Here is a 27,224-nt window from a genome sequence, read left to right on the forward strand (position 1 = left end):
TCAGCAACTTCTTGTGGTTTTTGTTTTTTCCTGGTGTAGAGATCTTAGAACTCTTTTTTAGATTTCTTTCTAGGTACTTTCTGGCATGTAAATGTAAAAACTGTGAATGCAGTTTTTTAAACTTCATTTTCCCACTGAGTGCTGCTAGTATAAAATAATAGTTGATTTTGTATATTAACCTTGGATCCTGTGAACTTGCTAAATTCATTTATTAGCTCTAGTAGTTTTGTAAACAGATATATCATCTGCAAACAGGGACAATTTTACTTCTTTTCTAATCTTTTATTTCCTTTTCTTGCCTTATTTAATGGGTAGGCCCTCCAGAATAATGATAAATACAAGTGGTGAAAGTGGGTATTTTTGCCTTGATTTTGATCTCAGGTGGAAACATTTCAATCTTTCACTATTAAGTATGAAATTAGCTATAGGTTTTTGTAGATGCCATTTATCAGTTTGAGGATATCTCCTACTATTCCTAGTTTGCTGGGAGGTATGTTTGTTTGTATGTTTTAAATATGAGTGGATGTTGAATTTTTGTCAGATGCTTTTCCTGCATCTATTGAAATGATTATATGGGCTTCCCACTTATTCTTTTAATATGTTGACTACATTTTCAAACATCAAACCAACTTTGTATTTTTGAGATAAACCTTACTTGTTCATTGTGTACTACTGATCTTTTAAAATATTGTTAGATTTGATTTACTAAATTGTGTTAAGCATTTTGTATCCATACTCATGAGGGTTAGTCATCTATAATTTTCTTTTTTTGTAAAGTCTTCATCAGGTTATGATATTACACATATACATAAAACAAGTTGGGTAGTGATCCTCCCTTCTTTATGTTTTGCAAAGGTTTGTGTTATTTCTTCCTTGAATGTTGGTAGACTTCAACAGTGAAACTGTCTGGAATTGGAGTTTTTTGTTTGGGAAATTTTTTATATGACAAATTCAAAATTTTTAAATAGATATAGGGCTATGCAGTTTCTCTCCTTGTGTCAACTTTGGTTAAATTGTACTTTTCAAGAAGTAAATCTATTTCATCTAGGTTGTCAAATTTGTTGCCATAAAGCTACTCATAATTTTTTCTCATTATCCTTTTATTGTCTGTAGGATCTGTGGTGATAACCCCCCTTTCACTCTTGATGCTGGCAATCTGTTTTATCCTTGATAAGTCTAGCAAGAAATTTGTCAATTTTGTTGCTCTTTTCAAAGAATAAGCTTTTGGCTTGGGTAGTTTCTCTATCTTCTATTTAGTTGATTTATGCTTTTTAGTATTTCTTTCTTTATACATACTTTGGTTGCTTTGCTCAACTTTTTCTAGTTTCTTAAAGTGGAACTTTAGTTTGTTGATTTCTAATATAAGCATTTAAAGCTTAAGTTTCTAAGGATTGCTTTATCTGCATCTCACAATTTGATATATTTGTCATTCAGTTCAAAATATTTTCTATTTTCATATGTGATTTCATTTTGGCCTATGGCTTATTTTGAAGTGTGTTAATTTCTAGATATTTTATTCCTATTTTGTTGTAATTAATTTTTAAAAAATTCTTTTTCGTCAGAGAGTATTTTATATGGCCCAGCATATGGTCTAACTTGGTGAATATATCATGTATATTTGAAAAGAATGTGTATTCTGGCTTGTGGATATGTTTTATAAATGTCAGTTAAATCAAGGTGGTTGATAGTGTTGTTCAGATCTGTGTCTTTTCTTATTTTTGTGTCTGTAGTTATCAATTGCTGAGAGAGGGGAGTTAACATTCTCCTACTATAATTTTGTTGTCTATTTCTCTATTTAATATTATGTTTTCTTGATAAATGATTCCTCTTCTCATTGTTAGTGTCTTTTATCTTAGATAATACTCTTTGTCTTGAAGTCCATTTTAGTTGATATTCAAATAGCACTTTCACGGACTTCCCTGGTGGTCCAGTGGTAAAGAATCCACCTTCCAATGCAGGGGACCTGGGTTCGATCCCTGGTTGGGGAACTAAGATCCCACAGGCCAAGGGACAACAAAGCGCACATGCCACAACTACGGAGCTTGCGTGCCTCAATGAGAGAGCCCGTGTGCCACAAAACAGAGCCCATGTGCTCTGGAGCCTGCGTGCCACAACTAGAGAGAAGCCCGCGCACCACAATGAAGACCCGAAACAGCCAAATAAATAAATAAATAAATAAATAAATAAATAAATAAATAAAATAGCACTCCAGTGTTCTTATGCTTTACTATTTGCATGGCACTTTTTCCATCCATTTACAGTCAGCCCTCCATTTCTGTGGGTTCTGCATACGCAGATTCAACCAACTGCAGGTTGAAAATACTTAAAAAAAAATTCCATAAAGTTCCAAAAAGCAAAACTTGAATTTGCCATGTGCTGATAACTGTTTACATAGCATTTACATTGTATTAGGTATTAGAAGTGATCTAGAAATGATTCAAAGTATATGGATAGGGACAAAGTGAGAGAGTAGCACTGACATATATACACTACCAAATGTAAAATAGCTAGCTAGTGGGAAGCAGCTGCATAGCACAGGGAGATCAGCTTGGTGCTTTGTGACCACCTAGAGGGGTGGGACAGGGAGGGTGGGAGGGAGATGCAAGGGGGAGGGGATAAGGGGATCTATGTATATATGTGGCCGATTCACTTTGTTGTGCAGCGGAGACAGGCACGGCATGGTGGGGCAATTATACTCCAATAAAGATGTTTAAAAAAAAGTATATGGATAGATGTGTGGTTGTATGCAAATACTACACTATTTTATATAAGGGACTTGAACATTCATAGGTTTTGGTATCTACAGGGGTCCTGGAACCAATGCCTTGTAGATAATGAGGGATGACTGTACTTACAACTTATGTGTCTTTATATTTAGTCTGTCTCTCACAGGCAGTATATAGTCTTTTTTATCCACTCTGTAAATATTTAATGTAATTATTGATATGGTGGGATTTAGGTCTACCATTTTGTTTTCCGTTTGTCCCTCTTTTTCTTTGTATCTCTGTTCTCCCTTTACTGCCTTCTTTTGGATTATTTGAATATTTTAATTCATGACCTAGATTTTTGGCTATTACTTCTTTGCATTTTCTTTTTGGTAAGTTGTTCTAGGAGTTAAAAATATACATAACTAATTTTTCATGGTCTGCTTAAAATAAGAATTGTATCACTTCATGTAAAATGCAGAAGCATGGCAACCATATGGGTCCTTTAACCCCCAACCTTTAAGTTATACTTGTCATATGGATTGTATTTACATACAGTGAAACCTTCCCCAGACAATGTTATATTTATTGCTTTCAACAAAGTGTGTGTATATATATATATATATATATATATATATATATATATATATATATATTTCAATGTATTTTAAAGACTATAAGAGGGAAAACTTTATATTTATCTAGATATTTACCATTTGTTGCTCTTCCTTCATTCCCAGAGATCCAAGTTTCCTTCAAGTATCATTTCCCTTCAGTATGAGGAACTTCCTTTAGCATTTCTTGTACATTAAGTCTGGTGGCAATGAATTCTCTTAATTTTTCTTCATCTGAGAATGGTTTTATCTTGCCTTCATTCCTCTGTCTAGGTTGCTTCTCCACAGTCCACCTGCTTTTATTTCTCAGTATCCTCAGATAGTTGCTTTTGCATTTTTGTCTACTTTTTAGTTGTAATCAGCAAGAAAAGCACACAGCTATGCCAAACTAGAACAAAACATTTTTTTATGTTTTATCATTTCTATGGCAAAATTTATTGGTAAATTAAAATCAGGGAGGTATACCAAATTCTTACATGGGCACGTTTCCAGTTGCCCAGGAATACTTTTATCAATATTTAATCAAATATTTACAGTCAGTGGTAAATTCAGTAAGTAAATTTTTACTGTTAATTAGACATCACTGGTAAGTATTCTCTGATGTTCCCTATGACTGTAATTGTTTCAGTTCCTTTAAACTCCTGGTTGCAGCCAGCATTTGCATTGTAATGGCTTGTCTTTGCCCACTGTTGATTAAATTAGTCCACTGCTTCTTTACATCTCTTTCAGTGGAGATTTAAACCATGAGTTTCAGCAGAGTAGTGACCCTATCCATCTTCCTTACTACTACATCCCCAGACACAGTAGATGCTCAATAAATATTTCCTGAACGAATGAGCTGAATGTATGCTGATCCTGGCACTTCTGACCCCCCTTACTCTTTCCTTTTTCCTTTATCTATAGCACTTATTACCATGTAAGATCATTTAAAATTATAATTATTGTGTGTTACCATTTTCCTCCTACCTCTAATGTAAGCTCCATTAGGGTGAGGATCTTCACCTGTTTGAGATACACTGACAGAGCTTAAGCATCTGGCATTGTACCTGACATATAAGGTATGCAGTAAATATTCATTGAATGAATAGTTGCAAATCAAAGGTAAGCAGCCGTTATAATATTTTTGACAAACCTGTAACAATTCTTTTAACTCAGGGGAGTTTTGTATATGCTGGAATAATACCAGACAATGGCTCTCTGTTCCTGTCCCAGTACTTCTTTTATACCTGTTCTCTTCCTGCGACTATTCTGGTCCCTGTCTATTCTCACTGCCTCAAGTACTAGAAGGAGTTGGAAGACTTAGTCTGTACCAGGTGTCAGGAGCACAGACCCACGTTTCTTCTGATAACTCTACCTTGGACACATCACTGACAAACTTGTGGACAGGGAACTTTTATAAAGATCAGCACCTATAATCTCACAAACATAAGGCCTTTACACAAGCTAGCTAGACAGTTTTCACTACAGACAGAAATGTATGAAATAAACTACAAGAAGTTTTTCTTACTGATGATTTAATGTCCTTTTGAGTGGCAGTGTGACTATTCTTAGGTGTGGGTTCAGAAATCGGACAGGTCTCGATTCAGACTCCACTCCCTCCATTTACCCTGGTCTGAGCTTATTTCCTCATCTACAAAATGCTTAGTGTAGAGTTCTATCAATCACATGGTAAGCATAATGCAATAAAGGTTATCTATTTTTCATGGATAATTATGAGTCCTTTCCAGCCCTTTCCAAAATTACTTTCTGATGTACCTAATATGGAAGCTTTAATGACCTAAGCTGCTCAGGAAACTGGGTGTTATTAAAGCCTTTATGGTTGGGGTTAGCCCATGTTGATAATCATTTTGTGAGTTCTGAAGTATACCTCTCTGGGTTAGTCTATCACAGTGAACGTGACTCATCACATTTGTCTGCGATGACTGAATATCCTGTAGAATTCAACTGTGATCTTCAAGTCATCATGCTAGAGATCAATTTTCAATGACTAGGACTCAGAACCCTAAGAGAATGAGATCTTACTGAGATTGTCTTGACCCCAAAACCATTTCCTAGAAGTTACAGATTTTACTACCTCATTGTCACGTACATAAAGCTATTCTAATAAAAGCTATGAGGGGTGGGGGAATCTACTATTACAGTAGGATCATTTCAAATATTTGGTTATAATGTCTTCTTCATAGCCTGCTTTTCTTTAAGGTACCTCACTTCTCTCAGCAATACATGGTCCTAGGACTGGCACATTGTGGGTGCACGTGTGTGCACGTGTGTGTGTGCACGTGCATGTGCACACATGTGCCTTCTTCTATTCTTAAGGGTAAAAAGGTGCAGTTGACCACTTCAGACAGTGCAACCCCATCTTCAGCCCTGCAGAAGAACTTGGAAGACACGGCTTTACCTGAAAATCGTGAATGGCTCTTCTTGAGGGGCCATGGAGAACAGCTTCTGGAGGGCAGCTCTCCCTCTGCATTAGGAGCTGATGAACCTAGAAGGGAAACTTCCTGCTACAATAACACAGCAAGGCAATGTGATGAACACTTTTATTTACAAATATAATTAAAAGCTCTGACAGTTATCATGCTCTTCCTTGGAACCTGAAAAATGTTTTGTTTTTTAAAGTGCATGCAAAAGAAGTAAAGCCTTTTTTTTTTCATCATTTTTTATTGTAAGAAAATACACAGTTTGAAAGTGTGAATAATGCAATATTTATGACCAAGATATGGGACGTAGGGAGGGGCAGGGAAATAAAGAAAAAAGATCAAGATGATCTGATTGAGAGACAGTGTTGAACTCCAAATACTGAATTGGAAAAGGAGGGAGGTGGGGAGGACTGGGAGGAGGGAGTAAAAAAATTTGATCAGAGAAACAGTTAAAATACAATATGAAAATAAGTAATACCTCTCCTTAAATTCCTTCTATACACAAAATACACGATTTGCCAAAGCCCAATTTGTGCTACTGGGATTCTGTGAGCTCCTTAAGTGTATTCACATCCTCTGCAACAGCAGAAAATGATTATGATACAATCAGAATATGCTCAAGACAAGTTAAACTCTTGCCAGCAGGTTCTTAAAAATCACAAGATCTCTTCACCCCACCCACCCCCCATTCCCCAAAAAAGTATTAATATGTCACCACTGATATGTACATCACAATTAGTTTCTGTAAAATGTATCAAATTTTCAAACTTTAATAAAACTTTGTTTTTTTTAATTCCTGATGAATAAATACCAAAAAAATAAAATAAAATAAAATAATGCAGCAGCTAGTTAAGGTGTAAGGCTGCGGATATTGTGTCTCTCTCCCCCTTGGCATTTATTATTATTATTTTTTTTTTTTTTTTGCTTTACTTTCACAGATTGGTGGTAATGAGTGATTGCTTAAAGCAATATACATCCACTTTTTTGTTGTTGTTGGTTTACTGGTTTTGTTAAAACTGTCTCCAAAGTTTTCACTGAAACATTTTGAATCACATCGATACTGTGACGTGTACTATGAATAGAAGAGATGGCCAGGTTTCGGCCAGCACTGAAAATTGACACGGGAGGGGGGAGGAAGGGGGCCCCTGATGGAGTAAGAATAAACAGGCACTAGTCCGACACGATGTCAGTAAGAGTAAGAGAGAGAGAGAGTGAGAGCAACGCCCGTTAAAATGGGGAATGTGGTTTTGCAGGGTCTGAATTTTTTTGTTTTCTTTCTTTCTTTTTTTTTTTTGTAAATGGCAAAAAAATTTAATCTCATCTATAGTCCTCCTTAGGAAAATCTAATGTAACCAAATTCCCAAATCCCATTCTGAGGCTCTCCATGTCAAAAGTTTCAATCTCTCGCTCTTGCCTTTCCAATAGGTACTTTATTCTCTCGCTGCGTTCCTTCTGAAGGGCAGCCAGCTCTTCTTCAATCTGAAATAAGCACAATGAACAGTTCTTAATGGAAAGGAGTTCCCAACAGGCATATATATACACATACATGCACACAGATGACACACAAACATGGAGGAACTAAGAGTAAACTAGTCTGGGGCAGGCTGGGAGAGTCCTGTGATAAATGTTGTGTGTCTAATCCATCACATTTAAAACTTTCTCACAAGAATAAAAATGTTTGGGGCCACCTGGGGCCAGCACTGCCATTCTAGCAAGCCAAGCAGCTGGGCCAATCTAGGTCACTGTCCTGTCTCAGCAGGAGATGGCTCGGGAGAAGCTAAAAGACACTCGAGCACAATTAAGTTGTGCTGCTTTCCCAGAGAGAGCCCAAAGCCCCCTGGGTCATTAGCAATTTAGTTCTAGAGCAGGAGCTGGGAAAATAGTCTCTTACGTTGATCTCTGGGAACTACCAGAAGAAAGCACGAATAACTGGTTAAGCAAATACACGCTTAACAGCTTTGAGACGCTTTATGACATCTTTTCTACTTCATATTCCTCAGCAATATCTAAAGCAATGAATATTTCAATTCTGATATCATTTATTATGTGTGGCAATATCAGCCTCTCTTCATTTAAATTTTTTTTAAAGAGCCCTGCTCGTGATTTCTTTTGGTTTAGAAATAGCTGAGAATAAAAACCAAATCTGTATTTGGCTTCCTCATGACATTTAGTGGCCACGCTATCAACTCACAGTACCTTTCATATGTCAAATCAACTACCCAGTAACCGGTGTCAGTCCTCAGGCTGTGAAGGTGGAAGGTTTCCAAGCAGAGTAACAGAGAGAACTTAGGCTGTGGGATCAGATTTATGCAAGTAACTTAATTAAGCCTTTTGAGCCTCAGTGTCCTGCCTGTGGAATGGGGACTACGCCTACCTCTCAGGGGCGCCAGGAGTATCAAAGCAGGTACGAGGGGAACAGCGCCTTTGTTAAATCGCCCGGTACACAGGCAGAGCCACGCCCGTCCTCTACCCAGCGGTACAGGACCCTTGACAACACGCTCATACCTTCTGCTCAAGATGTGCTCTGCGCAGAGACACCCTCTGCTCTAGCTTCTGGAGCTCACGTTCATGTTGTGCCTCTGTCTGCATCTTGATTTTGCTCTGGTAGGCATTGAGCAGCTCCATTTCTTGCTGGAGCTGTAGCCTCAAGGCCTGGCATTCTGCTTCTTGAGCCTCATCTAGCCGTAACTGCGGGTACAGAAGACATACAGTGTGATTCGCTCCTAGCTTACAGAACTTGGTGACTACTGGAAGAGGCTTCCTTGTTTGGACTGAAACAGGTCTCTCAGAAAAATGGATGCCTGGTGGGGTGTACCTTCAGAGTTAGGAATCAAAAATAGTACATTCTGCCCAATGGGCTACAAAGTTCTAAAAACACTTCCTTTTCTTAAAACATTCTTTCTTAAGAAAACAAAAACATTCTTTTCTTAAGGAAACCTGGTTTTCTTAAAACCACACTAGCAGGAGTCAGGAAGGCTCCACACTCCAGTAATTAAGCCTGTGGGCTTTGGAGGCAGACTCCTGAGCTGGAATTCCAGCCCCACCATTCACTTAGGTGTGTTACCTTGGCAAGTTACTTAACATCTCCAAGTCTCATTTTCTTCATCTCAAGAAAATAACAATAATACTTCCTATTGTCTAAGACTGGTGTGAGGATTAAATGAAAGAATTCATGTAAAATCCCAGGCATAGTTCCTGATGTATACCAAAGGGTCAGTAAATAGCCGGTGTTATCATTATTTTGACTAACCATTTCCATATTTAGATATCTTTAACCCCCAAACTATTATACATTTAGATATCCTTAGTTCTAAAAAAAAATGAGTCTAATCTCCATAACATTTGAGGAATACCACAGTACCATTACGCTCCTAGCACGTAAAGTTGGTCCCTATAACATTGGCTATACTTTATCCTTATGGCCAGCCATCTAAAACTCAAGTGGTTCAAAATTTCTTCCCCACAGAAGGTAGCCTTGATAATCTTACGGGGCGTATTCTGGTTTGAAGCAGTGAAATCCAGATAAAGTTTTTCCCTTGCTCCCTGTGGCACCTGTACTTTGTATTACACACCAGGATACTGATCCTGTGTGGGGAATGGACCAAGCCAGCCAGCAGAAATGCCAGCCTTTCAATGAGCACAGCTGAAGATTTAGGGCCATTAGCAGGACTGTGTTCAGGGATGAAGACCCTCCTGTCCCACCAGACTTGGTTTGGTCTAGATTTAGCAGGCCCTCAGTTCAGCTAGGAACTATGAGATTAGAATCCTTGAATTAGACAGTTCTGTCTACCCGGAGTATATCTGCATGTTTCCGTTGAGACCACTTTGCCATGATACCTATTCTCCACCTTACGCTGCCTTCCCTCTTCTGTACAATTTGTGACAATTAATAACATTTCTTAATATCTTGATTATGACTTTTTGAAATGTTATTAGAATAGTTTTAGAAAGTTATTTGCATAGTGTCTTCTTTAGTGCTTTGGAGAAATATACTATGTCAAATGAACACAAAATAAATAATGGAATCATATTTCCAAGGTACTTTCTAATAATTAACCCTAACCAGCTTTCACTAAAATCCACTAGAGAGGATGCTGCTCTTCTCACTTCCCAATGAGAAGCGAAGGGAGAAGAGACACTAGACACAATGAACAGTCAGGCTGCAGCAACAACAGCTTCACAGATAAATGCCGAAGGGATTACTGGCTCCCAAGGAGATTGTTATCGATTTCCTCTTGATATGGGAGGTTTCTGACCAATAAAGGGAATGAAACTCTATTCTTTTCTACTTGGCTTGGTTAATTGTTATAAGCCCTGGCCAAGTGGGTGAGAGGCTCATTCTACAGGCAATTTAGACCACTGAAACACCCCCATCTTCTCTTATTTCTGGCATTCTATTATTAATGTCAGTAACTGTGTTATTCTGTACCAGCTCTGACTCTAAAGAAGTGCCAGTCTAGAAATCAGGGGATATTCCAGTATTTGGTATTCATCACCCCCCAAAGTTGCACATACCAAATCCATTAAAAAGTTTTATAAAAGTATAGGTAAATATCATGTCTGTTCCCTCTATTGGATTAAACTCAAGAAAAGGATGTGATAGAAGCAGCATAATGTAGTAGTGGCCAGGCATATAGGCTTACACGGTCTCCCCAAACAGGCTTCAAATCGTAGCTCCACCACTAGCTACGTACCACTAAGTGACCCTCTAAGTCAAGAGCTGGTACACCACGGACCAAGGGTCAAACCTGGCTTGCTGCCTATTTTTGTAAATGAAGTTTTCCTGGAACACAGACACACTCATTCATTTATATATTATCTATGACTGCTTTTGTACTACAATAGCCAAATTGAGTAGTTGTGACAGAGACTCTGTTGGTCCATAAAGCCTAAAATATTTACCACCTGCCCCTTTACAGAAGAAGTTTGCCAACCCTTGCCCTAAGCAAGTGACTTGACTTCAATAAACCTCAGTCTCCTCACAGGTAATTTAGGGTTAAAAAAGTAACTACTTCAAAGGTCAAAGGGGTTTCACAAAAATGAAATGAGATAACACTTATAAAATTCAACAGTGCCTGGCACGTGGTAAGCGGGCAGTAAAGGACTGCTGTAATTATCATCTGTACTTTTATCTCCTCCCTGCCTCAGAAGGAAGGGTTATTTCTTTCCTTTTATTCAAGAGCAATCATGAACCTATACTCCTGATCCTGTTCTCTCGCATCTTATATAACGTTCATTGAGCACCTGTTGTATGCCAGGCATTGTAGCAGATGCTGAAAATACAAACATGAACAAAACCAAAATCCCATCCACCTTTATGTCCCTACCAACTCTCTCCCCTTCTCCTTACCTTTAACCCCTGTCTGCACTCCTCATTCTGTTCCTACACCTTCCCATCTATTGCTCACAGGAGGGTCACTGATGACCACCCTGGAGGGGTCCTTATCTTACCTGTCCTCCCAGCAACATCTGATACCGTGGACTGCCCCTTCCTTCCTGAACCCTCTTGTTTTCTGAGACACCACACCCTTTCGGTTTTTCCCCCCCTCCTCTCCTTTTCCAGCTCCTCCCTACCTTATTGGGCCATTACATGTGGGTGTTCCTCAGGGCTTTGTCATGGGCGCTCTTCTCCCTCTAACTTCCCTTCCTAAGGAATCTCATCTATTCCAAAGGCTTCAATTACCATCTTTATGCAAATGACTCCCACATCTACACCTCTATTTCAGACTTCTCTTCTGAGGTCCAGGCTAGCTTATCCGCTCTGCAGGAGGTATCTGCATCTGGATGTTGCCCAGCCTCAAGCTCAACATGATTAATATTAACTAATCGTACTTCCCTTCCCACCCTCCCAATCTCCAATTCCTTTTTTACCATGTAGATAAATGGCACCAGCTACCATTTGGTCCAAACTAGAGACTGGGAGTCATTCTCACTATCTCACTCTCCACATTCAATCTGTTACTAAGTGCTCCTAGTCCCACCTCCTGCCTAGCTCTCAAATCGAGTCACTTTCTGCTTCATCCTGACTGTCCCCTCTCGAGTCTGGCCACCACCCCCTCACACCCAGGTAAAGGCAGCAACCTTATCAATGATCTCCTTACACCCACTCTTGTCAACTCCCAGGCCATTCTCCACGTGTCTCCAGAGTGATCATTCAAAAATGCAAATTTGATGTCAGTCTCCTCCTTAATACTCTTCAATGGCTTCTCACTGCTTTTAGGATAAAGATAAAAATTCTTAAGAAGGCTTACAAGCCCCTATATGATCTTGTCCCCGTTTACCCCTCTCATCCTATTCTTATGTTAGTTTCCTCCTCGTTCTCTATATTCCAAACACAACAGACTTCTTTGAGTTCTTTAAAAGTGCAATGGTCTTTCCCATCTTTACAAATGTAGTCCTTTTGCCTAGAATGTGCTCCCTACACTGCAGCTTAAATAATCACTGTGTCTGAGAGGCCTTTCCTGACTCTCCAGACCAGCCTAGCTCTCTTGGCTTACACTCTGTGGGCACACTGCCCTTGCTCTGCTGTTATACACAGACTTCTCCAACGTCTGTTTCCTCCACTCTTCTATAGATTCCACGAAGACACGATCGATGACTGTCTTATTCACCACAGTATTCCTGGATGCCTGGGGCAGAGTAGAGGCACTCAATAAATACTTATTGGATGAATGAATGAATGAACGAATGAAATAGACTGGCTCCGATCCTCAGCTAACGACGTGTTTAAGCCTTTCCCAGTTAATCGAAGACCTCTTTTAACTGTCTCTTCCTCTAGCTATAGCTCTCTTTCTCCTTTTTTTCACTGACAAGAATCTGGGGAAAGCAGTCTCACAGTTTCTATCTCACTTTATAATCACTTTTTCAATCTACTTAGAATGTCTTCCATTTCCACCACTCCACTGTCTGTGACAAACAATGGACAAAGCCACTGCTGGGCCCAAATGGTCTCTCTGCAACATTTGAAATCATCAACTAGAAACTTTTGTTCTGGCTTCTGTGACATACTCTCTTTGGTTCCCCTTCCATATTGTTGGCTATTCATCTTCTTTGGTCCACCTTCTACTCAGCCCTCAAATGTTGACGCCCACAACTCTGTCCTGAGTCCTCTTCCTCTTTAATACTATCTCCTATCCGTAGGAGATCTCAGGTATTCCGAATAGCTACAACTGCCCCCATATAACAATGACTAACTTTTTGATGTTAATCCTGACACCTTGTTGAACTACAGATTTCCATCTCTGTACCTCTCTACCTAGATACCCACAGAGCTCAGATAATGAGTCAAGTATCTTTAGACATCCATCCAAACTCACCCCTCCTTCCACTTTTCTATCTTGGTAAAATGATGACCTGTTCCACTGTTACCAAACCTACCTCTCAAACTGGTCCCTAAGTTCTATCTATTCTACCTCCTAAATATTTATCAAATCCTTCTCTCCCTTCTCACCACTTCCATTAGCATGTTCTCTCTTAGTTCACGGCTTCATTTTTTTTTTTTTTCCTGGACTATTATAATAGCTTCCTAACAGGTCTTTTTACCTATATTTGCCACATCACTGCCAGTACCTTTCTATAGCACACATCTGATACTGTCACTTTCCTTCTTAAAACAGGCTTAAGCAGCTCTCTATTGCTGATAGAATAATGTCCACACTCCCAGCTTTTGAGGCTCTGACCCCTGACTATCCACCAGCTGCCCGGTATACTCCTGCCATATCAACTACTCATTGTTTCTCAAACGTGCCATCCTCTTTTAGGCCTTTGAGTCTTCATATATACTGTATCATCTGCCAGGAATAACTTTTCCATTTCTGCTTGTCTGATCAACTATTACCCTTTAAGATTCATCTCCTTGTGAAATCTTCACTGAATTACCAGGCAACCTCCCATCCCTGGATGCCAAGACCTTTATGACTTCTCCATTTTGGGCTCCCACAATCCTCCTCCTTGAACTTTGGGCTCATATCAAAGTTCTTTCAGTCCCCAAATGTACACTATCCATCTTTTGGAAAAGTGTGTAGGCCCTTTTCCATGGAACCTGTTTGCTTCAATAAATTCCTTCATGCTTCTTGGCTCTTGCAGGGAAGCATTCCCTAGACCAGATTAGTTGTTCCTACTCATCCTCCCATAGCCCCTGGCACCTCCCACTTCAAAGCACTTTTACGTTTTATTTTTATTGCTTAATTATCTGACCTCCTTACTTGACTGACAGAAGTGTGAGGACAGGGACCACTGTCGTCTCTCTAGCTCATCACTCTATCTCTGAGCCCAGCAGAGGGCTGAGCATAGATGTTTAGTAATAGTTTACTGAATGAATGTGTCTGTGTGTCTATTCCTTTGTGCCTGACATTAGTTGTGCAATCTTTGATGAATGAGAGTATGATATTACATGCAATATCTATCACATCTTGCCCTCAAAGTCCCTATGTGCCACAGGTCTGATTTAGCATGTTATTCCTCGAGTTCCATCTTATAAGACACACTCCAGCAAGTATCCGCTCTGGCTTGGCTTTATTCAGCGTCGTCATTTCCTTCAGTTCTTTGGGCAGAAAAACACCAATATCCTAAATGTGCGCAAGAATCATCTTGGGACCAAAAGGCTGGATCTTGAATTTTCTTGATTCCCAAAGCTCTTGAAGCCGTGGCACTGAACCTAACCACTTACCGCTTGAGAGGCCATCATTTCATTTATACTCTGTTCATACTGCTCTGCCAAAATGGCAAGTTTTCTCGTCTGCTCATCTTTCAGTGTCTTTAAGATTGTTTTGTGCTCATTCTTTGGAGTAACTTCCAACTGGTGATTCTTGAGTGCTTTATACTGTTTGGTCTGTACTTTGCAAGTGTCCTGAAACTGTTTTTTAATTTGCATTTCCATGGCCTGTATAGAAAAAGTGACAAAAGGAAAATAAAGACACATTAGTAAATACAGAAAGCCTTCCATTCTCATGATACAATATAGGTGCTGAGACCAACTGTCTTTTGGTGCAGTGACCCACATTACTAGTCAGTAATAATGAAAATAATACATGTGTCACAGACAGGTGTTAACTCTATCAATACTTTGGTTTTTTTTTTTTTTTTTTTTAGCATCTTTGGAGTATAATTGCTTTACAATGGTGTGTTAGTTTCTGCTTTATAACAAAGTGAATCAGTTATACATATACATATGTTCCCATATCTCTTCCCTCTTGCGTCTTCCTCCCTCCCACCCTCCCTAAAATACTTTGGTTTTATATCAAATGAATAGAAGTAGTTTTGAATTTACAAATAGATTTTAAAAAATGAATTGTTACAAGATCATAACTCTAAGAAGACTCTGGAATACTATGAAGCTTAGTATGTTAAAAGCTTGCTCATTATTTCAGTGGTTTCCTAGTCAAAATCTTCAGTGTCTTCTATTGTTTGTTGCCCCTCCCCACCCCCCTTTTAACTGTTTTCCTCCACTTCCAAGTAAGAAAGGGGATGGCAATGTATGAGCCATCTCTCACTGCTCTGTGTTTCCTTGAAAAATCAGTAAAGGGCAACATTGGATTATACTTTACATCATAACCCATTTCCACTACTTGCATGTAGCAATATCAACTATGCATTTTGGCAAGGATGAGGTGGGGTTTACTATTATAAGCCCAGAAGGCGTTCCATCAAGTTGCCTGATAGTCACACGTACATTTCATGAACACATGGAGGGGTTTTGATGACAAGGATCACTAATTAGACAGGTTAGGATCTGGCTAGAGAGGAAGAAGGCCAGTGCGGTTGAGGTTGGCCTTATATCTTTGTCAACATTGACAGTGACTCCCTTGACAAATAGCAATGGCTTAGTCCATATAGCTTGTTAATTAGCAGTCAGCTAAAATTCTCTGGAGGTAGTGCAGGCCAAAGGAGTTCCATATTTCTAGTGCAGGGATAATAAATGTCTGGCATATCACTACCAATTCCCATGCCCAGGACAGATGTCACTAATAAATCATACTTTTCCTTACTAAGTGTGGATGTGGCTTTAGAGTCTTTCTCAATAGAATAGCACTCAAGGTAGCTACAACCAATTATCTGACTGGCATGACTGATACAATTTATCTGCTATATTACTGTTAGGTAACTTCCTCATTTCCTGGGATTAGAACCATGGACTGCTATTAGTCCATGTGTTATAATTTTAGAGAGGGAAGGTCATGAAGGGGTCAGAGAAATTGCATAATGGATACAAAGAAGAAATGGAGAGATCATATTGCCCTGCAACATCTCTTTAGGAGTCTGTTATACCCAGACTCTGGAGATTCTGATTCAGTAGCTATGGGGTCCTGAAATTTGTAATTTTATGAAGTTTCCCAGGTGACTCTGACAGTCATCCAGGTGTAGGAACCATTGATCCAACCTGGCTGTGTCCTGGAGCATAAATCGGGAAATTTCCTCTCACCTTTAAGTTTTTTGGCTGTTGCCGAAGTTCCATGACATGCTTTCTGTGCAGTTCCCTTTCTCGCCTCTTATTGTACTCCAGCTGGTTTTCCAGTTCAGTCTGGTGCTGTAGCCGGATCAGATCCATGCGGAGTTTCTGTAATGTGTGCAGCTGCCTGTACTCAAGCTCTCGGGTGGACTCGTCGTGCCGAATCAGCATGGCATGCTCCATCTCCTTCTGTGTCCTCTTTTTATTTAGTTCCTGCATTCAGGAAGAAAAGATACACGGAGAGAGATGAATGGAGGCAAACTGGAGGGAAGGCACCACTCGGTGAGGGATGGCAAGGAATGGCACTATTAACTGTCTCTTAATTAAGCCCATTAGTGTTTGGCAGCATGACTTAATGAGACTAGATGAACAATCCCTGGAGACAGAGGTTCTGTATGTGGATCCACCACTTTCAAGTTGGGCAACTTCACAGCCACCACAACTACTCTACCCGTAAAATGGGATTACTGTAATTCTACCTGACCCCTTCTTATCTCACAGGGCTGCTGTGAATCTTAATTAGGTGATGTGTTATGCATGGGTCTAAATAAGTGTTTCTTTAGTTAGGCCAGTGGTTCTCAATCCTGGCTGGTTGCCCATTAAAATCATGCGAGGAAGCTTTTAAAACATAAGATGCCTAAGTCCTGTAACCTGAAATTCTGATAACTGTCTGGAGCGGGACCCTGACGTCAATAGTTTTAAGAGTTCTCTAGGTGGATCTAATATGCAGTCAGAGTTGAGAATCACTGGATTAAACTGATAATGTCTGCAGTGTTCCTAGTTTTCTGGGAAACACCCTGTTTTTCCATGTATCAGAAGTAGGCCAACTATGTATTTTTCAAAATCTCAGAGGTCAGGGCTCACTGGGAAAAAGCAGATGAGATCTCTCCCCTTTCATCTTTTCCATTACCGCCTGTTTGGTCATTTCTAGATCTAATCATTCTGCTCCTCCCAGTTTTACTCATGTCTTTCTCTCTCTCTCTTTTATCGAAGGGGGAAAGAAAGGAAACCAGAAAAAAAAAAAAAAAAGAGGGAGTACGTTGGGTGAAATTTTTTCATTTCCCAGTTCAAGAATATTTCCTGAATGGCACTATAGCAAAGATCTGAACCATGTGCGCTCTGGGTACATAAAAATATTTACTAAGCTATCACTCGGTGCTCAACTTGCTAACACTCTAACAGGGAACTGTAATAGACATTTATTGAAGTATATCCTCAGCTCACAGCAAACTGAATCAATCTATCTTCTCTCCTGGGAATTTGGATTCAGGGACAGTTAATCTCCATGTGTGGCTAGAATTGAGGGGCATATAAAAACGACATATGTGGTAGCCACCCGTTGCTATGAGGGCTGAGGATCAGAGAAAGCTGGGCTTCAGAGCAAGAAGAACGAAAAAGAAAGAAAGAAGTGCAGGGAATATATTGATGCCCAAGTTCCTGACTGGTTCTAAGCTCTCCTTGTAGGTCCACCTATATGACTGCTACTGGGTTTTATGAAACATTCCTATATCTCTGTAGCAAACCCCCTGGTTTTGGTTTAAGCCAGCTCAAATAAATTTCAGTAACACGCAAACAAAAGAAGCTTGATTAATACAGGGAAATAAGTTTTATGTGTAAAATTTTTTTAAAAAAGTGCAAGGTTGGAAGTGATTAAGTGATATAAAAGAGGTGAAGATTTTATGCTGTAAGATTTCCGAAAAGGGTGTTATTACTACTAGTTAAGAAGGGCAAGGAAAGGAGAAAGCCCTCGAGCTGAATTTTAAATCAGAACAATAGGGTGCCTCTCTTTTCCAATGGCATCCGCTATGGGAGAAAATGCAAGATCATTTTCATAGAGATATCAGTAACATTTGTGTACTGGCATGGTTGAGAATATCTTGCATACTTGAGCCTTCCATCCATTTGAAGAGAAGTCCTTTAAACAGCACAGCATCTGTTACTGGAGCAAAGTTGTTAATCATTCATTTTTTTATTCATTCAACAAACATTTGTTGAATACTTCCTATGTGTCAGGCACTGTTTTAAGCACTAAGAATGGGGCAGTGAACAAGTACATCCCCATCAAGGCTTATTTTCTAGTGGGGAAATATCTGAAGTATAAATGCCATTTCATTTGTTATAAGGAGTAAAACATAATCTCCAGAGCATCTCCCCCAATCCTCTCCCGTGTTTTTCTTTTCCTTCCTTACCTGGACCATCAAATGTCTTCTTTCAGAAATTACTAACCGGCCCCTAGGTGGCACCAAAGGATGGTGAGCTCTTCTCAGAGACTAAAACCAAGGAAAGCCCTTTCAATGGCAGAAGATTCTGTTCCTAGATCACTCTATCATTTTCAACCTTTTGAGTACCAGGAGTCCCAATATTGGGCATTTATACATTCCACACATTTTCTTAAATGGAGAATTTCAAACTGAGTCTGAGCTGTCCAGAGCCCAGAAACTCACAGGGGGTAAAAAAGATTTATATAAAGCAAACAACACTTTCAGAAGAAAACAAATGCTTCTCTTTGTGTTTAATGGAATGCGTCAGGATGTTGTCCAAAGAATACCTGCATCAAAATTACCTGGAAGAAACCAGAGTTCATAATATGCCACCCAGGTAATTCTGATATATACTAAAGTTTGAGAATCAATGGAAAAATAATTCAGGGTGTGAGTCAGTTTCAGCTTTTCCGCTGACTCATTATGTATGGCATTGGGCAAGACTTTAAATCTACATTTTAGTTTCCTCAGGTGTAAAGTGAGGATAATATCAGTAGTACACATTGTGAACTACCATTCTTGTGAAGATGAAAGAAAAGACCATAAGAAAATGCTTCGGGATATATAAATGTCATTATTATTTTTCTGTATTCATTAGTGAGTATCTGGCATATAATAACAAATCTAGATTTTATAAACTATTTAAAAAGTGACAGAAACATGATACTGAAATGGTTTTTCTATTACAATTGCAATAGAAATTACCTTTAATTAATTACCTTTAATTCATACATCTGAGTTGCTGAGATGTAAGTTGGTAAGCTGCCTATAATATTTTACACCATGGGATAAAAACATTATTCAGCTTATTAAGAGCCCATTGCTGTACCTACATAATAATGTGTAATGTGCTTTCAATTTTTAAAGTGATTTCATATATCTTGTTCAATCCTAGTTGCAACCCTATGCAGTGATTAAGAATTGTTAGGGGGCTTCCCTGGTGGTGAGGTGGTTGAGAATTTGCCTGCCTATGCAGGGGACATGGGTTCGATCCCTGGTCTGGGAAGATCCCACATGCCGCAGAGCAACTAGGCCCGTGAGCCACAACTACTGAGTCTGTGCGTCTGGAGCCTGTGCTCCGCAACAAAAGAGGCCGCGATAGTGAGAGGCCCGCGCACCACGATGAAGAGTGGCCCCCGCTTGCCGCAACTAGAGAAAGCCCTTGTACAGAAACAAAGACCCAGCACAGCCAAAAATAAAAATAAATAAATTAATTAATTAATTTAAAAAAAAAGAATTGTTAGGATTTACCCCTTTTATATATGATAGTAAGGCATTTGGGAATTGAGAGGCTACCACAAGATCATATAATTTCTATAAAGTAGCACTGAGGCTAAAACTCAGGTTTTTAGATTTTCAATATTTTCCACTAAAAATGTTCGAATGAATGGCTTATGTTTTCTTGTTTCATGCTTTTTCAGTCTGGAATACTATATTCTGAAGAAAAGTCCTCTGCTCTATCTGGACGCCATGCAATGGTTGCTTCATCTGTACAAATGACACAATATACAGTAGAGCCACATCATATGCACTTCTAGCTTATACACATTCAATAAAATGAGTTGAGCAAAAACACAAAAACAAATTTCCTGGTACAGGTGATTCTGCCCACCAGTGCATTCCATGTATATATGCCTTGGAGGGAGCGTGAGATGAGAGGCATGTAGCTCCCGTTCCCCTGCCCACATCACATACAGTGAGCATCTTGCCAGGCTGGGTGTGAGCTTAGGGTTGAAACATACATACAACATACGGCCATGGTTGTACACCATGGCCAAGAAACACATTTCCATGCACATTATTTGAACCTACCTCCTGCATAAGATGTGGAACCAGGGTGTATCCCCTAATAAACCCTTCCCAACCACAATCCAAGCATTCTATTTAAGTTTCAATGGAAGCACTATTGACTTCTTTAAAAGCAAGTGATCTGACTCAAATCAAAAGTTTTGTGTTCATGCCCACCGACACTGAGTAAGAACTAGAATTCAAAATTTAAGTGGAGATGTTGTTAGCGTATGACATTTAATACTTTCTTAGCTTCAGTTCTTAGTTGTATAACTGGTTAGAAAATAGTGAGCATCTGTGTGTAGTGATGATAGAAGAAGGGGCTCAACTCAGCCTATGGTGATCCTTTTAAACGTTTTCATTAACGAAAAGGACTGGTAATACTCAGTTTTGGCAAAGGTAGAGGAAAATAGGTAGTCTTTGCTGGTGGGAGTTATAAACCCTTAGAGGGCAATTTGGCAATATCTATTAAAAATTTAGGTATATACACTCTGACACAGAAATTCTACTCCTGAGATACTATATCCTACAAAGTACTTGCATACATGTAAAAAGATGTATACAAAGATATTCTCTGTAGCATTGTTAGTAATATTGCATAACTTCAACAAAATATCCACCGAGAAGTACCTCATTAAATAAATTATTCTATAGCCATACCACCCCGCCCCAAATACTACTGATGGTTAAAAAGAATGAGGCAGAGTTATATGTCCTAGATAGTAAATGAAAAAAATACAAAAGAAGAGAGTTATGAAACAGTACAGCGGACATTTTTGTAGGTTCAGTACCCATCTCCCCTTCTGTTTCAGCACACTCCTCTTTTTGCTTGAGAAGCTACTCTGCCCTATCTGGCGTCAGAGACACTACTGAGTAAGGGAATAAGCACATTACCCAATCACGTCCTCTCTCTCCTAGGAATTTGAGTCTTAAGCAGAAATGATACAAAGATGAAACATGGTTGGAGGAGGTACATCCAAATGGCAGTGTCTTGAGGAATGTCCATTAGCTCTTGCCCTCTAGGTCACAGAAGCTGCTTTCCCAGCTTGATTCTTCATCTTTTCCAGCTTGGGTCTTCAGCTCTGTCATCTACCCCATATCCTTCCAATAAATTCCTTTGCATGCTACGTCAGCCAGAGTTTGTTTCTATTGCTTGCAAATCAAATAAACCCACTGGTACTAATGTAATCTTATTTTTGTAAAGTTAAAGTTATATATAATATATAAGCTGTATGTATATATACATGCATACCTGAAAAAATCGGGAAATATATCTGCCAAATTAATGGTGACTGTCTCAGGGTAGAAAATGGGTGGGATGGGATTATCAAGCACTTTTCACTACTCAGTATTTTTCTATATTTGTCTTTTTTCAATGTTCTTTTATTACTTTTGTAAATAGAAGAAAAATACCTTTGAACATTTTCACTGAGGCAGCTCTGGAATAAGACTAAACAAAGAAAAAAATCTAGACTCTTAAGAAATAAACCTTGGTATAGTTAGTTATTCTTCACTCCATTGGTTAGAACCTGATACTTATGAAGTCATGAATGTAGTTTCTATCATTTTGGGGAATAATTATCTTCTATAGCTTTTATTGGCACTAATTGCCCCCTTAGCTTCGGACTTCTTCCGCATACATGACACTAGAATAAAAATAATAATTGCCAGACGGAAAAGAATCCCAAATACCTTGTTTCCAACTGGCTATTGGACGTTTTGATTTGGACTTTTTAGCCTTCTAACAAACTCAACTTGTGTCGTACTGAATTAATCAGTTTCTTATCAATACCTCTCTCTAAGCTTCTCTGTTTCTGCCCAAATCTACATTTCCCCAAGTCTTAAACCCTAGAAATAACTTTGATTCTACCCTCATCTTTTCTCTCATATCCTATTGTATGCCAAGTCCTGTTTATTTTATACTTCAAAATGTTTAAAACCCATCTCTCTTTTGCCAGCTACCACCACTATCTTTGTCTATACCCTATTCCTACCACCTGGTCTCTTTGCTTCTAGTTTCTTCCCTCTAATTGATGTTTCTCAACCTGTTTTTCCCCTATTATTGTCCCCATCAGGAGCCTTTTTAGACTTCCCCCTTCCCAGATCATCCTCACCACTGAAATGTTAACACCACAGATACACTGTATAGCTTTTCATGTACTATGGCCCTTCAGAGGGGCACAAGCCATTGTAATACCTAAGACCCCCCTCCCCCACAAGAACCCATTTTTAACAGCCTCCCCGGCGGGGGGCAATATTGCCCCCATTGACAACGCACGCTCTAATCAATCTGTGCATTACCACCAAACTGGGCTAATCTCTGTAAAGTAGAATTTTAGCCATATCACTCACTGCCTGGCTTGAAAATGTTTAGTTTCTCTCTCTTCCAATAAGATGAGATAACACAGATAGAGCCTGAGCCTGGCCCATGATTATATGTGTTCAATAAATTTTAGTTTGCTCCACCCTTTTTTCCTCCCATTTGAATACTGCTCTCCAAAAAGCTTACACCAATTCACATTCCCATTAAATGTGCCTGAAGGGCTTGTTTCCCTCATGCAGGCTAACACTTGATATTTATCCAACTTCGATGTTTCTACCAATGTGCTAGCTCATTTGAGGGCTTCTCGGATTACTCCAGGTCACAATGATTTCCTATTGAACTTTGCATCTGCAACCGATTCACATTCTGTATTCCTCATCTCAGTGAATAACATCATATTCGTCCAATTTCCCAAATTAGAAACTCTGAATTCATTTTTGACTCCTCCTTCTTCTGAAATTCTCACAGCATTTGGTTTGAATTACTGTCAGTTCTGCTTCAGAAATGTCACTGAGATCTAATCTCTATCCTCACTGTTTCTTCCAGGTGGAACTAGAGAAAGGGCATCCTAACTGACCTCAGTGTACTTTACTTCTCACCACTCTAGGCTACCCTCACACTGAGGCAATAATTTTTCAAAACAAAGAACTCTCACTGTCATTCCTCTGCTTAAAACCCCCTCATGCCCATGCAACTGCCTTCAGGCAGAAATCTAAAAGTCTTGCCTTAAGAATCAAGGCCCTCCATCCTGCTTCCAACTACTCCTGTTCTGACACTCCACTCCACACACCCAGAACACTCAACTCCCCATCAATCACGGAATCCTCCAAGCCCTTTCATGACTATATGCCTGTGAGAGTTTATTTATATCTATTACTAAACCTAACACATTACATTGTAATTAGTCTGTTACATGTCTGTTTCCCCTCTTAGACTTAGGGCTACTTGAAGTCAGGGAGGATGGCTTCTCAATAGCCCTGGCATCTCTAGCACAGTGCCTGGCACAAAGAAGGCACTCCGTAAGTGCTGGATGATGGAATGAATTAACATAACTGTAGAGCACCATTATGTTATTTAAGTGTTTCATGGAGAGTCACAAAAACGCAAGTCTTTGACAAACAGGCTAAAAGCAAAAATTCTCTGTTCTACTTCTTTTGATTCTCCACTGCATGCTATGGCTTATAATAGGTGTTCAAGAAAATTCTGTTACATTTATTTGGAAAAGGTTGATTCCTTGTTCTATAAATGGGCTTTCTCCTAGCAGTGGTAGATTCATTCCCTGGCACTTCTGTATATCTACTTTGTGTCAGGCACTGACTGCACTGACGCCTGCACAGGTTAAGGACACAGGAATGCACAAAACACCCCGGCCATGATCCTCACAAGGCTTACTGTTTTAAGTCAGTGGCAGCGGTTATGAACAAGATAAATACCTCCCGAATGTTCTGCTGCTCCACCTCATGCCGCTTGATCATTATTTTCCTCTTGAAGAAACGACAGTTTTTGTCGTAGTACAGTCTCTGCTGAGTGAGAAGGTGGGCTTCCTCTTCAGCCTGTGTGTGCTGCAAGTTCTCTTTATGCTTGGATATCCGCTCCTGCTTTTCTTTCTTGGGTGTGCTATGGTCCTCATTCATCTCCTTTACAAAAGCAGACAAAAACAAAACCCCAAAAAACATGCCAGTCTCATCAGGCAAAAAGAAATACAATAGCTCATTGCAATGCAGATTAAATTATTTTGAAAGCAACTGAGAATGTAAGGTCAGAAAGTCTTGGTGTTGCACACACACTCCCCCTCACCTCCCTTTTTTCTTATCAATTGAGAGGGAGACTTGTTAGTTTTCATGTCTTTGGCTTCTCATGCTCAGAATTATGAGTTCACTCATTAAATCAACACACACTTATTGAGTTCCTATCGTGCAACAGGCACTGTGCGAGGCACAAGGATACAACGGTGAGCAAAAGAATATGGTGTCTGCCACCATGGGGCTTTACAGTCTAGAATCAAAAATCAATCAAAGAACCACAGAAACAAAATGAAGATTACCGTGATAACTACCGTGCAGCTGAAGTACTTGGTTCAAAGGATGCGGAATAAAAAATATTTGATCTTGGTAACAAAATTTCAGCTAAGCTGAAATTTGAAAAATCTGTAGGAATTAACCAGCGAGAAAGGAGAGGGAAGAATACTCTGGGCAGAGGAAACAGCCTGGGCAAAACCCTTCGGGTGGGTTAATGGAAACATGGTACAATCAAGGAACCGAGAGAAGGCCAAGGTGGGTGGTGCAGCGTGACATGAGATGAGGCTGGACGGGCAGGCAGGACCGTTACCGGACCTTACAGGCCAGGTCAAGGGCGCTGAGCTTTAGCACAGGGGAAACGCATTTTATATACGTGTGGGGGTGTCATAATCAGGTGCATTTGAAAAAGACGATTCTGGCTGCCACGTGGAGAACAGGATGAAGGAGGCAAGAGCATGTCCACGGAGACAGCTAGGAAGCTATTGCAAAGGTCCAGGCGAGAGACGATCGGGACTTAGACAGAGGAGGTGGTGACAAGATGGAGAGAAGTAGGCAGATGTCACAGACAGGAGGTAATGCTGCAAATGTCACTAGTTTGAATTTCAGGAATGAGCATTCTTTATTTGATATTAGAGGGTAAATACACCACCTATATTTTCAAAAGGACAAAGTTCATAATTGTTTCAGACCATATGGGTAAAGGGAAGAAAGAAATAAATCAGAACAGTTAAGAAGATGTTAGTCTATGGGGAAAGTAAGAAGACCACTTTTAGAGAAAGTACAGGGCACCCCTCTTTGTTCATACTGTTCACACCCACAAGCTGGACCTATAATACTTGGTTAACTACTCAGTTGAAATCTCCTTTAATTACTAATACCTATTTTACCTGATGTTTTGTGATGTGGCCATCACACACTATTTAGATTGTTTTTGCACTTAGCCAAGAAGTCTTTGTAAATCAACATTCAACTTTCCTGTTCCAGTGAAATCTCAAGTGAAAAATTAGAATCAACGAGAGCAAGAGCTGTTTCCAGCACAGAGTAAGCTGGGATCACCACAGGAAGGCTGGCGGACTCATCTCTTGATGCCGTGACTTCAATCCTAGGTTTGGCATTAACCACTATGTTGCACACCCAAATTCAAATACGATCATAAAAATTCACTCCAAAATCAAGGAAAGATTATTTTTGGACCATTCATCATTCTGTATTGCCCACGCCCCTGTTATCTATCAACAGTAGGGGTAACGGATATTGTTTTGTCATCCCAAGGACGATACCTTTTATATCAATATCTAAACACACATGCCATTTCCAATAGTCTGAACTAAGCTTTACTTCATAAGGAGTAATACTAGCTTTGCATAGAAAGGCTTATAGAGGTGATCTTAAATTGGGTGTAGCCTTGTTTTTCTCCATGAGCATGTTGAAGAACTTGTACATTTAGGCTTGTGGTCTCTCAAACTCATAAATCTGAGTATGGTGAACCAAAAATAGCCCTATTCCTGAGGACAGAGTGGGAACTTTTGAATGTTGTTCTGTGGGAAAACCTTCTAAAGATGGAGTTCATGCAAATCTCCAAATACCTTAGTGGTACAAATGCTCAAAATAGTGGCTACAGCCATAAAGTATGGCCTCCAGAGCATGAGTGAACACATGGAGTTAGAAATAAGAATATTTTCAGTTGAGAAAATTCCAAAATTTCTTATTGAAAAATCAAGGTTATCTCTGTGATCCAGCAACATCTTTCTATTATGATATAATAATCAAGATCAAACAATAACTAAAAGAAAATGGAGAGCATGTGAATCTTCTTGGTTGGGCTATTTCTCTCTACAACCTGGTTTTCTAGACCTTACAGTGTCAGAGATTCTTTCCATTCTGGCAGTGCGGAGCAGATACAAATTTCTGTTGGTTCCAACAATTACCAGTGATTCATCTGGGCAGGGCAAGAGATCCTGAGGCTCACCCCAACCCGCCTGCTTTCACTTCCTAATTAAAAAAGAATTGGAGAGGAATCTTGCTAAGTCCCATATTGTTAACTTAGAGTATGAGCTCAAATGAATGATTTCATACACTAAGTCAATGTCCCATCTGAATTCTATTAAACCTTAATACACTATTAGTCCACAAATAAGAAGTCCTAAGTCTCATGAGGAGGAAAGTCTATGGAACTGCAGGCAATTCACCTGTAAGTACTGGTAAAAGGAGAAGTGAAGAAATTTGAGCTTTCAGATCAAACTGCAATTCCTCAAGGGGACTCTCTAAGTCCACTAGAGGTCTTCAACCAAACAGTCAAGAATCAGTCACTCATTTATCAAATATTCACATGTACCAGACACAGGGATACAGTCATGAGCCAAAAAAAGAAAAAAAAAAAAAGACATGGTCTTTTCTCTTATTGCTTACTGTCTAGTAGGGTAAAATAGCTCAAATAATCACTAAAAAATATATATAATTTTTCCAATCATATATATATGATTGAAAATTAGTGTTGTAAAACCAAAAGCACCTGTTTTGGTCAAGGCAGTCAAGAAAAGGCTTCCCTGGGGAAGTGAAATTTAAGTTATGGTACTAATAAACAATCCTTAGTCTTACAAGGAGGTTGGGAAGGGACTGGAAGTGGGGGTGGGGAGAGCACCCTGGTG

General features: G+C 39.5%; 1 protein-coding gene across 4 annotated transcripts in view; it reads right to left on the minus strand.

Annotated features, from left to right (window-relative positions):
* Positions 1-5,845: 5,845 nt before the first annotated feature.
* The window catches only part of TAOK3 (TAO kinase 3), a 184,085-nt gene continuing 162,706 nt past the window's right edge, over positions 5,846-27,224 (minus strand). For all 4 annotated transcript variants that reach the window (XM_007189474.3, XM_057527006.1, XM_007189476.3 and 1 more), the window contains 5 exons: positions 23,992-24,195; positions 16,160-16,399; positions 14,408-14,620; positions 8,245-8,427; positions 5,846-7,218 (listed from right to left, as the gene is read on the minus strand). In XM_007189474.3, the coding sequence (XP_007189536.1) occupies positions 7,057-7,218; positions 8,245-8,427; positions 14,408-14,620; positions 16,160-16,399; positions 23,992-24,195 (1,002 nt within the window). In that variant the 3' untranslated portion in view covers positions 5,846-7,056. The remainder of the gene's footprint in view (positions 7,219-8,244; positions 8,428-14,407; positions 14,621-16,159; positions 16,400-23,991; positions 24,196-27,224) is intronic.

This window comes from Balaenoptera acutorostrata, chromosome 13 (genome assembly GCF_949987535.1).
Source record: "Balaenoptera acutorostrata chromosome 13, mBalAcu1.1, whole genome shotgun sequence".
NCBI lineage: Eukaryota > Metazoa > Chordata > Mammalia > Artiodactyla > Balaenopteridae > Balaenoptera > Balaenoptera acutorostrata.